At 41.0% G+C, this 15,426-nt stretch overlaps 1 protein-coding gene across 1 annotated transcript in view; it reads left to right on the top strand.

Annotated features, from left to right (window-relative positions):
• Positions 1-15,426, top strand: part of col4a5 (collagen, type IV, alpha 5 (Alport syndrome)) — a 144,262-nt gene that overhangs the window by 118,319 nt on the left and 10,517 nt on the right. Inside the window, exons 40-45 of the mRNA XM_060924161.1 lie at positions 45-230; positions 9,993-10,126; positions 10,531-10,603; positions 10,715-10,786; positions 11,243-11,371; positions 11,622-11,720. Coding sequence (XP_060780144.1) covers positions 45-230; positions 9,993-10,126; positions 10,531-10,603; positions 10,715-10,786; positions 11,243-11,371; positions 11,622-11,720 — 693 coding nt within the window. The remainder of the gene's footprint in view (positions 1-44; positions 231-9,992; positions 10,127-10,530; positions 10,604-10,714; positions 10,787-11,242; positions 11,372-11,621; positions 11,721-15,426) is intronic.

The following is a 15,426-nucleotide window of genomic DNA, read 5'->3' as shown; positions in this document are numbered from 1 at the left end:
TAATCTGTACCAAATTAAAACTCCTTCTTTACCATGTAATGTAGGTAACAAAGGAGACTCTGGCCTTCCTGGCCAGCCTGGCAGCCCTGGTTTCCCTGGACTAAAGGGTGATGTAGGATTGCCTGGTGCACCAGGCAACCCTGGTCTTCAAGGGTCCCCTGGTCCTCCGGGTCAGTCTATTCAAGGGCCTAAAGGCATCCAGGGTCCTCCTGGACCTCCAGGAAGAAGAGGTAAGTTGGCCTATCGTATCTCATACACATCATAGTGGCTGACCCTGTTCCATGAGATTGTGTATTTTGCACAGTTTAAATTCAGACCCAAGTTAATAAACCTGGTACTAATATTAATTCGTGCTGTCAAAAATGTCGCGTTATTATCGCGTTAACTTGACTCAATTTTAACGGCGATAATTTTTTTATCGCGAGATTAACGCTCTGTGACATGATGTAGGTTTTTCATAAGCTTTTGAAACTGCCAGGAACTTGGAACAGAGACTTTGCTTAGAAAAACGATAGCAGCTAGACTGTAATGCCACGCCCCGCACAGCCAGAGTCCTCTGCCCTCCCCCCAAAGAACCAGCGCGGGCAGGGCGCTGTGCTCGGCTTAGGTTTCGTTTTCCCATCGGCGGCTCCAGCCCAACTTTGCAGTGGCTGTGACAAGACGTGTTATGCTCTGCAATAAAAAAAAAAAAAAACATTGGTACAACCAGTGTTCGAACTATGCTGATATTTTCGGGGGGTCCCTTTTTTTCCCTTGGGTGTGTGTGTGTGTGTGTGTGCTTGCGCTTGTCTCAGAGCGCGGATCTCCATCGCGCGCTCCACCGCGGATCTCCATCGCGCGGATCTCCACTGTTGGCACACTTCCTTTCTACTAGTTTGTGCCCCCAACCTGGCAGCAGCAGTCGTTGTCATATCGGTTTATTTTATCTTTGATGTAAACACAACACTTCGGATATGCAAATGCTTCCCGTTACACACGATTGCTATGTCAATAAACATCATTTTGCCAATATTTTAGAGACCCCCCAACATTTCCCAAATCATGTTTTCAAGGGATCTCATGTCTGTTTCAGGGGATCTCGGATCCCCCGAGTACCCCCGTAATTCGAACGGTGAGCAAGCCCATTCACTTTTTTATGCTGATAAGAGAATTACAATGGTTTTTCATGTGACAAAAATGTGCGATTAAATTGCGATTAATCGCGAGTTAACTATGACAGTCGCGACATTAATCGCGATTAAATATTTTAATCGCTTGACAGCACTAATATTAATATATATTTTTAGTTAAAATCCCAACGATTTCACGGCCATCCTTGACAGGGAGTTCAAGAGAGTAAAATTGGCTGTGCTCTCAGGGTAGGAGGGAGGGGAATTACCCTGGGTTCCACCCTGCCAATTATTCGAGACACACTAGCCAATCAATGGCATCTTTGATCTCACAATTTGGAAGTGACAGTTAGCTTTCTCCTTTGTGTCTTCAGTTGGTCTGTGCTATAGTATGAGCAGTATTTACAAAAAGATGTACTGGATGGCTTCATGGATAACAGAGGAAGCATGTGCTCGTTTTCGTCCTCTTCACTTAATAGGTGTGATGTGAGGGGAGAGGTAGCTAGCGGATGGGAATTGGCAAACTGACTAAATCAGAAGAAAATGGAATAAAAAAATGCTCCGAAAGAACTTAATGTACCAGGTCTGGTTTATTAGATTAGCTATATTGACAGATATCAGATCTCCAGGAACAGGGTTATGCTTCTGATTGGTCAGATTTACTGTCTGGCTCTGCTATAATGATACACCTGAGATAATTGAAATATCAACTCTATTTAAACACTGACTAGAAAGAACCAGACAGTAGAGAGGCCAACTTGTTTAGTTGTGTGATCGATTTGCATGGATGTAGCATACAGTAAATCATCACAAGTCTCAAGATCCTATTGCACAAACTAATAGGGAGCACAAAGTTAGTGAGCACTCACACATACACAGTGCCTGACTCACTCCAGGGCATGCCTTCATGCATGTCCTTTTATTATTTGTGTACATCAGAAATGTTTGCGCCAATCAGTGTGTTTCACCGAGACCCAACCAGGGCCTGACCAGCATGGATCCATCCACATTGTGTCCAAGTTCTTCCTGTTTATCTGTTCATCCATCCATCCATTCTTCCTCATGTGTCCCCACTCCCTTACCCCCCTTTTTTCTGAGGAACGAAAGCTCTTTTCCTCTCTCCACAGTGTGCTGTCTGTCTGGCATAATGCTGAATCCAGTGATTTCAAAAAGAGGATGATCAGTAGTGTAATGCTGAGTGTTTCCGTTTATGTGTGTGTCTTCATCTGCATGGGAAAATGTTGATGCTTATGATGTGTAAAGCCATTACAGAACTGTCCAATATGGGCTTCCTCAGTCAGAATGAACAAATAGAAAGTTGTCCAAAATGTAATAAAAAAGAAAAACTGAAACAATATGAAAATGTTCCATTAAAATTTATAGAACCCTGGTAGTTTGGGTTTCTTCTTCTAATCTGTTTAAAGAATGAAAAAAAAAAAAAAAAACCCAGAGGACTTTATTAGAGAAGCTGTAAACACTTAATTAATAGTGACATTTTATATATATATTAAATGAAGAACCCAGTTTCGGCAGCTGTCTGTTTGGCTAAATCTATGCCCAGATGCATTGTGGGTTTGACCTGCATTTCCTGTTTCCTGGGGTGTGGCTCCACCTTCTCCTGATGATGCTTGCTGACAGGCCCTGAAGGTCAGGTTCTCCTCATTCCAGAACTGATCTAGAATGGAGGATTTTTTTTTAAATTAATTTTATATTATTCATTGATATTTGATTCTTCTTCTTCTTTTAAATAATAGCCTTACCATTATAGCCATTGATAATATATTTGTTTGATATGATTGTTTGTTCTTAACTCTGGGGCTTTATTTATAAAAAAAATTATAAGATCATATTTTATCTTAAATTCCATGGATTTGCTCCTGTGTTAAGTCATGCATTAATCAGGGTCTATAAAACCTGAAACTAACATGAAAGTCAGGATATTTACACAAAATGAAAAGTATTGTGTATAAACGTAATGCTTGTGCACACTCACGTCACCTTGTGGGAGACTTTTAGTCATGTGGGTGTTACATAATTGTAAGACTGAATGAATGAATAAAATTCCACAGAAAACATACAGTAAATAGGTACATTATGTGTTTTCTAAGTTCGATTAGACTTTTTTTTTTTTTGGCCCACAAATGTTCAAATGCAGAAAGAAACAAAGATATTTTTGCTATGGTGTTGCACCGTATGTGCCATTTTAACAGAACTCTAAGTGGAGTCAATTTATGTTTACATATAGGAAATTCTTTTCATGTGGATGAATGATAGAAACTTTTATTAATATCAAGTCCTCATTTAGGATTCTTTTACACACACATCTTTATAAATAAGTCCCCTGACTTATTACTTAGTCATTTACCTTTAGTCAGGAGCTACAGTGGTGCTTGAAAGTTTGTGAACCCTTTAGAATTTTCTATATTGCTGCATAAATATGGCCTAAAACATCATCAGATTTTCACACAAGTCCTAAAAGTAGATAAAGAGAACCCACTTAAACAAATGAGACAAAAATATTATACTTGGTCGTTTATTTATTGAGGAAAATGATCCAATATTACATATCTGTGAGTGGCAAAAGTATGTGAACCTTTGCTTTCAGTATCTGGTGTGACCCCCTTGTGCAGCAATAACTGCAACTAAACGTTTCCGGTAACTGTTGATCAGTCCTGCACACCGGCTTGGATGAATTTTAGCCCATTTCTCCGTACAGAACAGCTTCAACTCTGGGATGTTGGTGGGTTTCCTCACATGAACTGCTCGCTTCAGGTCCTTCCACAACATTTCCATTGGATTAAGGTCAGGACTTTGACTTGGCCATTCCAAAACATTAACTTTATTCTTCTTTAACCATTCTTTGGTAGAACAATTTGTGTGCTTAGGGTCGTTGTCTTTCTGCATGACCCATCTTCTCTTGAGATTCAGTTCATGGACAGATGTCCTGACATTTTCCTTTAGAATTCACTGGTATAATTCAGAATTCAGGGGCAGCACGGTGGTGTAGTGGTTAGCACTGTTGCCTCACAGCAAGAAGGTCCTGGGTTCAAGCCCAGCGGCCGATGAGGGCCTTTCTGTGTGGAGTGTGCATGTTCTCCCTATGTCTGCGTGGGTTTCCTCCAGGTGCTCCGGTTTCCCACACAGTCCAAAGACATGAAGGTTAGGCTAATTGGTGGCTCTAAATTGACCATTGGTGTGAGTGTGAATGGTCATTTGTCTCTGTGTCAGCCCTGCGATGACCTGGTGATTTGTCCAGGGTGTACCCCGCCTCTCACCCATAGTCAGCTGGGATAGGCTCCAGCTTGCCTGCGACCCTGTAGAACAGGATAAGCGGCTACAGATAATGGATGGATAATTCAGAATTCATTGTTCCATCAATGATGGCAAGCCGTCCTGGCCCAGATGTAGCAAAATAGCATGGTTTTGTAACCATGATACTACCACCACCATGTTTCACAGATAGGATAAGGTTCTTATGCTGGAATGCAGTCTTTTCCTTTCTCCAAACAGAATGCTTCTTATATAAACCAAAAAATTCTATTTTGGTCTCATCTTTCCACAAACCATTTTCCCAACAGCCTTCTGGCTTGTCCACATGATCTTTAGCAAAGTGCAGACAAGCAGCAATGTTCTTTTTGGAGAGCACTGGCTTTCTCCTTGCAACCCTGCCATGCACACCATTGTTGTTCAGTGTTCTCCTGATGGTGGACTCATGAACATTAACATTAGCCAGTGTGAGAGAAGCCTTCAGTTGCTCAGAAGTTACCCTGGGGTCCTTTGTGACTTCGCGGACTATTACACGCCTTGTTCTTGGAGTGATCTTTGTTGGTCAACCACTCCTGGGGAGGGTAACAATGGTCTTGAATTTCCTCCATTTGTACACAATCTGTCTGACTGTGGATTGGTGGAGTCCAAACTCTTTAGAGATGGTTTTGTAACCTTTTCCAGCCTGATGAGCATCAACAACGCTTTTTCTGAGGTCCTCAGAAATCTCCTTTGTTCGTGCCATGATACACTTCCACAAACATGTGTTGTGAAGATCAGACTTTGATAGATCCCTGTTCTTTAAATAAAACAGGGTGCCCACTCACACCTGATTGTCATCCCATTGATTGAAAACACCTGACTCTAATTTCACCTTCAAATTAACTGCTAATCCTAGAGGTTCACATACTTTTGCCACTCACAGATATGTAATATTGGATCATTTTCCTCAATAAATAAATGACCGAGTAGAATATTTTTGTCTCATTTGTTTAACTGGGTTCTCTTTATCTACTTTTAGGACTTGTGTGAAAATCTGATGATGTTTTAGGTCATATTTATGCAGAAATATAGAAAATTCTAAAGGGTTCACAAACTTTCAAGCACCACTGTACAGTGGAACTAACAGGGAAGATGTTTAAGCTTGAGGAATGCATGTCTGGACTTGTTAAAACAATCTTGGAGTTCAGAGAGTTAATTAAGTTTTAACTACGTTTAATTGACAATTCACAGATAACATTTTGAGCTGAGTTGCCGTAAAAACAACAGTCTTTATTATTGACAGTGTTCTGTGAAGTATAGCAGAAAAAGGCATTTGAGGACTTGTCACAGTTCCACAATTCAAAACTGAATTTCAAACGTATGTCTTTCTATTATAGGCTGCTACTCCATTCCCACTCACAGTGAAAAACCATAAGCACCATTTGATTTACACAACATGCCTACCACTTTAAAAAGACAAATTGTTGTTTTATTGTGACACAAACAATAATTAATATGAAAAAACAGAAATCTGGAGTGTGCATAGGTATTCACCCCCTATTGTATGAAACCTCTAAATAAGAGCTGCTCCAACCAATTCACTTCATAAGTCACATAATTAGTTGATTAAGATCCACCTGTGTGCAATCAAAGTGTCACATGATCTGTCACATGATGTCTGTATAAATCAACCTGTTCTGGAAGGACCCTGACTCTGCTACACTACTAAGCAAAGAACATGAGAACCAAGGAGCCTCCAAACAGGTCAGAGACAAAGTTATGGAGAAGTATAGATCAGGGTTGGGTTATAAAAAATATCCCAAACTTTGAATATCCCAGGGAGCACCATTAAATCCATTATAGCAAAATGGAAAGAATATGGCACCACTACAAATCTGACAAGAGTAGGCCACCCACCAAAACTCACAGACAGGGCAAGGAGGGCATTAATCAGAGATGCAACAAAAACACCAAAGATAACACTGAAGGAGCTGCAAAGATCCACAGCGGAGATGGAAGTATCTGTCCATAGGACCACTTTAAGCCATACACTCCACAGAGTGGGGCTTTATGGAAGAGTGGTCAGAAAAAAAGCCATTGCTTAAGAAAACACGTTTGGAGTTTGCCCAACAACATGTGGCAGACTCCCCAAACACATGGAAGAAGATTCTCTGGTTAAATGAGACTTTAAGTTAAATAGAACTTTTGGGCCATCATAGGAAATGCCATGTGTGGTGCAAACCCAATACCCTGAGAACGCCATTGCTACATGGTGGTGGCAGCATCATGCTGTGGGGATATTTTTCATCTGCAGGGACAGGAAAGCTGGTCAGGACTGAAAGAAAGATGGATGGAACTAAATACAGGGCAATTCTGGAGGAAAACCTGTTTGAATCAGCCAGAGGTTTGAGACTGGGATGAAAGTTCACGTTCCAGAAGGACAGTGACCCTAAACATACTGCTAAAGCTACACTGGAGTGGTTTAAAGGGAAACATTTAAATGTCTTGGAATGGCCTAATCAAAGCCCAGACCTCAATCCAATTGAGAATCTGTGGCATAACTTGAAGATTGCTGTACACCAGCACAACCCATCTAACTTGAAGGAGTTGGAGCAGTTTTGCCTTGAGGAATGGGCAAAAATCCCAGTGGCTAGATGTGCTAAGCTAATAGAGACATAGAGACTTGCAGCTGTAATTGCAGCAAAAGTGTTGACTTTGGGGGGGGGAGTACCTATGCACACTCCAGATTTCTGGGGGTTTTTTTTCATCTTAATTATTGTTTGTGTCACAATAAATCAACAATTTGCACTTTTAAAGTGGTAGGCATGTTGTGTAAATCAAATGGTGCTAATCCCCCCAAAATCCATTTTAATTCCAGCTTGTAATGTGATAAAACAGAACAAACACAAAAGGGGGATGAATAGTTTTGCAAGACACTGTATTATTATTATTATTATACATACACACTCGGGCGGCACGGTGGTGTAGTGGTTAGCGCTGTCGCCTCACAGCAAGAAGGTCCGGGTTCGAGCCCCGTGGCCGGCGAGGGCCTTTCTGTGTGGAGTTTGCATGTTCTCCCTGTGTCCGTGTGGGTTTCCTCCGGGTGCTCCGGTTTCCCCCACAGTCCAAAGACATGCAGGTTAGGTTAACTGCTGACTCTAAATTGACCGTAGGTGTGAATGTGAGTGTGAATGGTTGTCTGTGTCTATGTGTCAGCCCTGTGATGACCTGGCGACTTGTCCAGGGTGTACCCCGCCTTTCGCCCATAGTCAGCTGGGATAGGCTCCAGCTTGCCTGCGACCCTGTAGAAGGATAAAGCGGCTAGAGATAATGAGATGAGATGAGTTTTAGGCCCACTTTACACGGGGACGGTCTGAAACAAAAACGCAAAAGTCCGTTTTTGTTCTCACTTTTTTCCGCGTCTACACGACTGTTTTCAAGGAGGAAATCTGCGTCTATATGGTGACGCATAAATGTGTGGAATTCAATTGGATGTGCATGCCAGGCGGCTAGGTGGTGCTGTGAAAGACCTCCGCTATGTCTGCACGCATGCGCAACGTCTTCCGTCTTGTCTGATCTGCACATCTGCGCCGTGAAAACTTTGACTACTCTGGCTATGGTAAGTAAGAAAGTAAAAAAGTAAGAGCATACTATACCCGCCTCTGTTCATTAACGGTATATGTGCAGATTCGGTATAGATGTTCGAAGGACTCCTGGACGTTTATTAAAGCTGCCAGAGCAGCTTGAAGGTCCGTTGGTTCGATGTAATCAGACATGCTCTTACTTTTTTACTTACTTTCTTACTTCCCGGGCTGGCATGTACAGTATATGGCATATGTATGACATAAACGCGTACCCGACGTGAGCAGATCCGAGCAGAGTTTCGCGTATTGGGTAGTTTAGACGGATATGCAACGGGGGCTGTTTTTAACTTATCCACTCTGGAAGGCGTTTTCAATTTTTTCCGTTTTTCAGCCTCGGAAACGCCGTCCCCGTGTAGACGAAAGGCACTTCCGATAAAATATTTAGTCGTTTTTACCCGACAGCGTCCTCGTGTAAACGGGCCCTTAGTAACCTTTTGGGTGTTCAATGCGTCTTTCTCTTTCCAGGAAAATATAGAAATGGTTGTGCACATGCGCAGCAGAAAACTTTCTCATTGGATATTCGTGTGACATCGTGTGACGTTGTGTTGTCTTGACAACATGCAATATCATAACAATATTTCACGCTCCTTCTCCATTGGGTAGAGTGATGTAATACACGTAGGATAAGCGATATGATAACAATATTGCATGCTATCAAGCCAAATAAATGAAACCCGCTGGAAGGGAATAGAACACGTTTTTATTCCATGGAAAAAGTGTCCTGTGTGTATAATAATATTGTCTATTCCATGTTGTTTTTACCTCATACATTAATGGATTTCATATGTGAAAGGGGCTTGTGTGTTCATGCCCACAAAACATTAAGTAATTGCAGCTACTATTTTTTTTTCCGGTAGTTTACTAGCTGTCTACTTTAAAGACTGTACAAACCAAATGCTTTACGTGCACATTACTGTCATACAGGATTTGGTTTGGCAGTCACATTCTGGCACATAGTCTAATCCAAAGTAGCAAAGCCTGTGGTGACTGTGATAAAATTCCTCAAGGGATTGGATCAAACCTGCTAAGTAGCAGTATTTTATAATCTATAACTCATGCTGATGGTGATCTTTTCCCCCACCAGTCTTGCCATCTTACAGTTTTTCATCCTTGCATAGCCAAGAAAAAAGATTAATTGAAATCTGGTAGAGGAGAAAATTTTATTTTATTAATTTTTTTGTTTTCTTTCTGATTTCTGTCTGTTTTGTGAGACTCTACAAAAAAAAAACATGCCCTTTAAGACATCCAGCCAGAAATATTAACAAAATTGCCCTTAAAGGTAAATAAATGGTTGAAAACTATTATTTAAGGATAATGACAGTGTAATATGTTAAATGTGTTAATATGGTAGATGTCTTTAAATGTTTTTTTAAACAGTGTTGTAGTGAAACTGTGATATTACTATACTGTGAAAATATGGAACCCTATCATCATTACTGATTATAGCTGAGTGCTTTGTATGTTTATATAAAATAATTTGTGTTTTGTGAAAAAGCTAACTCAATGAGCTAAAATGTTGCTGTTTCTACCATCAGTTTGCTGCTATGCTAACTTTTGCTTTTGTTTTTAATCTGCATTTTGCCATCGCTTCTCTCTCCCTCTGGGATTTTGGGAACCTGTTGACCTTTGACTCCTCAATATAGGTCCTCCAGGTTAGCCTCATTGGTTTGCTGCCCACCTGAATGGTTTTCTGCACACTTTTTTTTTTGTCTTTAATAAGCCTTTTAGTATGTGATAGAGTGGGGTGGGATGAGGGATGGGCACACGCACTGTTTTGTTTTGATGTACTGGATCCTGTTTTCTCAATGATAAAAATTATGAAGCAAATAGAAACACATGTTCTCCATGTCCAAGGATATTTTTTGATATGTTGAATACTGCATGCACTGGGATAGCAGATATTTGGATATTCGAGTAAATAGATGAAATTAGTGTGTAAAAAAGAGCCGAACAACAAACATCAATGACATCGTATCTTATTGGCATTGTAAAGGTTCTCCTGGCACAGAGGGGCCCCGTGGACCACCAGGTTCTGGAGGAGTGAAGGGTGAGAAAGGCTACCCTGGAAACCCTGGACAACCTGGTTTAACTGGACAGAAGGGAGACACTGGATCACCAGGTTTTACGGTGTGTTACACAGACACCGATTTAAGGATACTGGAATAATGCTGTAGCAATTGTTGAAAAAAGTTGTGAACCATAAAATGATCAACAGTGCAGGAAACTTTTTTGAGAATATTGTATGCATTGCCATTAATTAACACTCCATTGTTATTCTCAGTAGCAAGTATTTGAATCTTCGTTTCTTTCTTTTTTATGCTAGATTTTTTCTCCTATTGTCCCTTGTTAAATATTTTCATACTTTTCATATATGTTTGAAACAAATCACTATTGTTTTTCTGACATTTTGCTAACAAAAAAATATTTTGTTTGCAAATCTTAGTCTGTTAACTCACATTCTGATAAGGTTGGTACATTTCTAATTCTAACTGAAACTGAGATTGCATAAGTGACATGTGTTTCTGGGAAAGGGCCCTTCTGGACCTCCTGGACCTGTTGGACCTAAAGGTGACAGCGGTCTTCCAGGCATTCCAGGATTATCAGGTTAGTCAAAACTAAAAGTTTTTGCAACACTGAATACTGCCAGATTACAATGCTCAAGCCCAGTCAGTTTATTTATCAGGTTAAATAATCTGATATGTCTGCTCACTTCAGGACCTAAAGGTCAGCCTGGTGCTTCTGGGGGTCCTGGCTTGCGCGGTGATCCTGGTGACTCTGGTCCTCCAGGTGAGTGCATCTATGTTCTTCCTGAATTCATATTAATTTTTAAAGCAAAATGTTTTTGATCTTATTGGGCGGCATGGTGGTGCAGTGGTTAGCACGGTCGCCTCACAGCAAGAAGGTTCCGGGTTCGAACCCAGCGGCCGGCAAGGGCCTTTCTGTGTGGAGTTTGCATGTTCTCCCCGTGTCTGCGTGGGTTTCCTCTGGGTGCTCTGGTTTCCCCCACAATCCAAAGACATGCAGTTAGGTTGACGTGGGGCGGCCTTGGGCTGAGGTGCCCTTGAGCAAGTTACCTGATCCCTGACTGCTCCCTGACACTTTGTGTGGCTGCCCACTGCTCTGAGTGCGTGTGTTCACTGCTTCAGATAGGTTAAATGCAGAGGATGAATTTCACTGTGCTTGAAGTGTGCATGTGATGAATAAAGCTTTCTTCTTCTTCTTGCTACTCATGCTTCTTTTCAGGTGCTCCTGGTCTGCCAGGTCAAGCTCCAACCCCAATTGTGGTGAAAGGTGCTCAGGGGCCTCCTGGTCCTCCGGGACCCCAAGGACCCCAAGGGCTACCAGGAGAGGCAGGACTGGAGGGGCTTCCAGGTAAGAGCAGCAGGGAGATATCTGTACCAGTAAACCCATCACCAGTTTGTTGAACATTACTCAATCCTTTGTTAGCCATAGATGGATATTTAGTGTGCAAAACTTTTGCAATCACTGTGTAGTAGAGCTAACTTTTTTTTTGTATTTACAAATAATTTGCTACTTACATCTGTACTGAGCTCCATTTGTGCACCATAAGTACTAACTTTCACATTGTTAAAGCATGGGACTGATGTCATATCTTTTGTAGGTCAGCCTGGTAGTCCAGGTGACCCAGGTCCTGATGGACCTCCAGGATTCATTGGTCCTGCTGGAAGGAAAGGAGACTCTGGACCCTCTGGGCAGCCAGGTAAGTGCTTTCACCAACCCATACACTGGTATTATGAATCAGTGAACTGCCTGTAATTACATTCAGTAGTAAAGATGGACAGCTGGTCTTATGGCGTTATGTTTGTATCCTAATACACCATTGTTCATAAACTGCTGATATAGTAGCAAGGTAGTAAGGGTGAAATGGTTTTGATCTGAAATCTGCAGCTGTACATTCCACACTTTGCACCATCGCATATATAATAGGAGCTTTTTTCCCCCTAATGTAAGGAATGCTGCAATGTTATAATTATTAGCCTGTATTATTAGTACAGTGGTATGCAAAAGTTTGGGCACCCCTGGTCAAAATTGCTGTTACTGTGAACAGTCAAGCAAGTTGAAGATGAAATGATCTCCAAGAGGCATAAAGTTAAAGATGACTCATTCCCTTTATATTTTAAGCAAAAATCATTTTTTATTTTCATCTTTTACATTTTCAAAATGACAAAAAAGGAAAAGGGCCTGAAGCAAATGTTTGGGCACCCTGCATGGTTAGTACCTAGTAACACCCCCTTTGGCAAGTATCACAGCTTGTAAACACTTTTTGTAGCCAGCTAATAATCTTTCGGTTCTTACCTGGGGGATTTTCACACATTCGTCCTTGCAAAAGGCTTCCAGTTCTACACGTTTCTTGGGCTGTCTTGCATGCACTGCTCTTTTGAGATCTATCCACAGATTTTCAGTGATGTTTAGGTCAGGGGACTGTGAGGGCAAAACCTTCAGCTTGTGCCTCTTGAGGTATTCCATTGTAGATTTTAAGGTGTGTTTTGGATCATCGTCTTATTGTAGGATCCATCCTCTTTTTAACTTCAACTTTTTTACAGATGGTGTGATGTTTGCTTCCAGCGTTTGCTGGTATTTATTGTAATCCATGCGTCCCTCGACCAATGAAATGTGCCCTGTGCCACTGGCTGCAACACAACCCCAAAGCGTGATCGATCCACACCCATGCTTCAGAGTTGGAGAGGTGTTCTTTTCCTGGAATTTGGCACCCTTTTTTCTCCAAACATACCTTTGCACATTGTGGCCAAAAGTTCTATTTGGATTTCATCAGTCCAAGGCCTTGTTTCCAAAATGCATCAGGCTTATTTAGATGTTCATTTGCAAACTTCAGACACTGAATTTTGTGGCTAGGACACAGGAAAGGTTTTCTTCTGATGACTCTTCCATGAAGGTCATATTTGTTCAGGTGTCGCTGCATAGTAGAACAGTGCACCACCACTCCAGGGTCTGCTAAATCTTTCTGAAGGTCTTTTGCAGTCAAACAGGGGTTTTTATTTGCCTTTCTAGCAATCCAACGAGCAGTTCTTTCAGAAAGTTTTCTTCATCTTCCAGACCTCACCTTGATCTCCACTCTTTCTGTTAACTGCCATTTCTTAATAACATTACAATCTGAGGAAACAGCTACCTGAAAACACTTTGCTACGTTCTTGTAGCCTTCTCCTGCTTTGTGAGCATCAATTATTTTATTATTCAGAATGCGAGGGAGTTGCTTAGAGGAGCCCATGGCTGTTGATTTTAGGGACAAGTTTGAGGAGTCAGAGAATTTATACAGCTTTGAAATCTGCATCATCTGACCTTTCCTAATGAACAATTTGAACAAGCCACAGCTCAATAAGCTAATTAAGGTCTGGAATCTTAGTAAAAGTTACCTGAGAACTCAAATGTATTGGGATGCCCAAACCTTCGCATGGTGTTCCTTTTCTTTTTTCACTCTCCAATTGTACAAAACAAAAATAATACACAAATCTTGCAGAAAACGCTGAAAAGAAATGTCGTCTTGACCTTTATACCTTTTGGTGATCAGTTCATCTTCTGCTCACTTAACTATTCACAGTAACAGACATTTTCAGTATGGGTGCCCAAACTTTTGCATGCCACTGTATAATGTATACACTATTTCCTACTCCTATAAACTAGGCTACATGACACTCATGATATATTGTGCTGGAAACTACAATCCCCATTTCCAGAAAAGTTGGGATATTTTCCAAAATGCAATAAAAATCTGTGATTCCTTAATTCACGTGAACCTTTATTTAACTGAGAAAAGTACAAAGAAAAGATTTTCAATAGCTTTACTGACCAACTTAATTGTATTTTGTAAATATAAACAAAATTAGAATTTGATGCCTGCAACACACTCAAAAAAAGTTGGGACAGAAGCAAAATAAGACTTCATACTTTATAAGATATTCAAGTAAGACCATTTTGGAAGATTCCACAATAAGCAGGTTAATTGGTATCATGATTGGGTATAAAAGGAGCAGCACCAAAGGCTCAGTCTTTGCAAGCAGGGATGGGTTATGGCTCACCCTTTGTGTTAAACTTCGTGAGAGAATTGTTAGTCAAGTCAAAAAGAACATTTCTCAATGCAAGATTGCAAAGAATTTAGGTCTTTCAAAATCTACAGTACATAATATTGTGACAAGATTCAAGGAATTCAGAGACATCTTAGTGCGGAAAGGGCAAAGTCAGAAACCACTGCTGAATGTGTGTGGTCTTTGAGCCATCCGTCATGCTAATGTGACAAATATAGCCACATGGGCTTGGAAGTAATTCATAAACTCGTTGTCACTTAACACAGTCCGCCACTGTATCCAGAAATGCATCCTGAAACTGTATTATGCAAGGAGGAAGCCATTAATCAATTGTATGCAGAAATGCCACCCATTTCTCTGGGTCTGAACTCATCTCAGATGGACCGAAAGACAGCTGAAACGTGTGTTATGGTCAGACGAGTCCACATTTCAGGTCGTTTTCAGGAAAACTGGGCGTCAAGTTTTCTGTGCCAAAGGTGAACACAGCTACCCAGTTTGTTATCAGAGAAATGGGCAAAAGCCAGCATTTGTGATGGTATGGGGGGCATAATTGCCCACGGTATGAGTGAGTTGCATTTGTGTGAAGGTACAAGTGATGCAGAGGCATATATTGGGATTTTAGAGAGACATATGTTGCCATTAAGGCGACATCTCTTCCTGGGAAGTCCATGCTTATTTCAGCAGGACAGTGCCTGGCCTCATTCTGCACGGGCTACAACAGCGTGGCTTCGTAGACATACGTGCATGCGCTTGACTGGCCTGCTGCCAGCCCAGTTCTGTGTCCTATTGAAAATGTATGGTGCATCATGAAGAGGAGAATCAGACAACAGCCAACACGGACTGTTGAGCAGCTGAAGGCTAGTATGAAACAAGAATGGACAAAAATTCCAATTGCAAAACTGCAACAATTAGTATCCTCAGTTCCTATTCAATTAAAAGTGTTATTAAAGGAAAGGTGATGTAATACATAGAGGATATTACACAGTCATGTGAAGATATGAAGTTTATCTTCCAGTGATGAACATATTCACGAGTGAGCGACGCAAACAAGTGAACATATTTTCAACATGAGAAGATAAACTTTATATCTTCACACCACCATGTAATGTTCTTTATATTATATGGACATATATATATATATACACACACACACACACAAAAAAAAAAAAATCGCAAGTTAATCAAAAGAATGTTAATTTTGAACCGGTTGACCATTTTGACAACGCACGTCCAGTCAGCGGGAAAACGCTGGGAGTGAAGTCATCGGAGTGAAATATCGGGAAATATTTCATTCAGATCCACAATGTATTTTGTATGAAAAGTACGAGTTTTTCAACACGAGAAGATAAACTTCATACCTTCAAG

The sequence above is a fragment of the Neoarius graeffei genome, chromosome 1 (assembly GCF_027579695.1).
Source record: "Neoarius graeffei isolate fNeoGra1 chromosome 1, fNeoGra1.pri, whole genome shotgun sequence".
Classification (NCBI taxonomy): Eukaryota; Metazoa; Chordata; class Actinopteri; order Siluriformes; family Ariidae; genus Neoarius; species Neoarius graeffei.
This window is presented reverse-complemented; position numbering and strand designations above follow the sequence as displayed.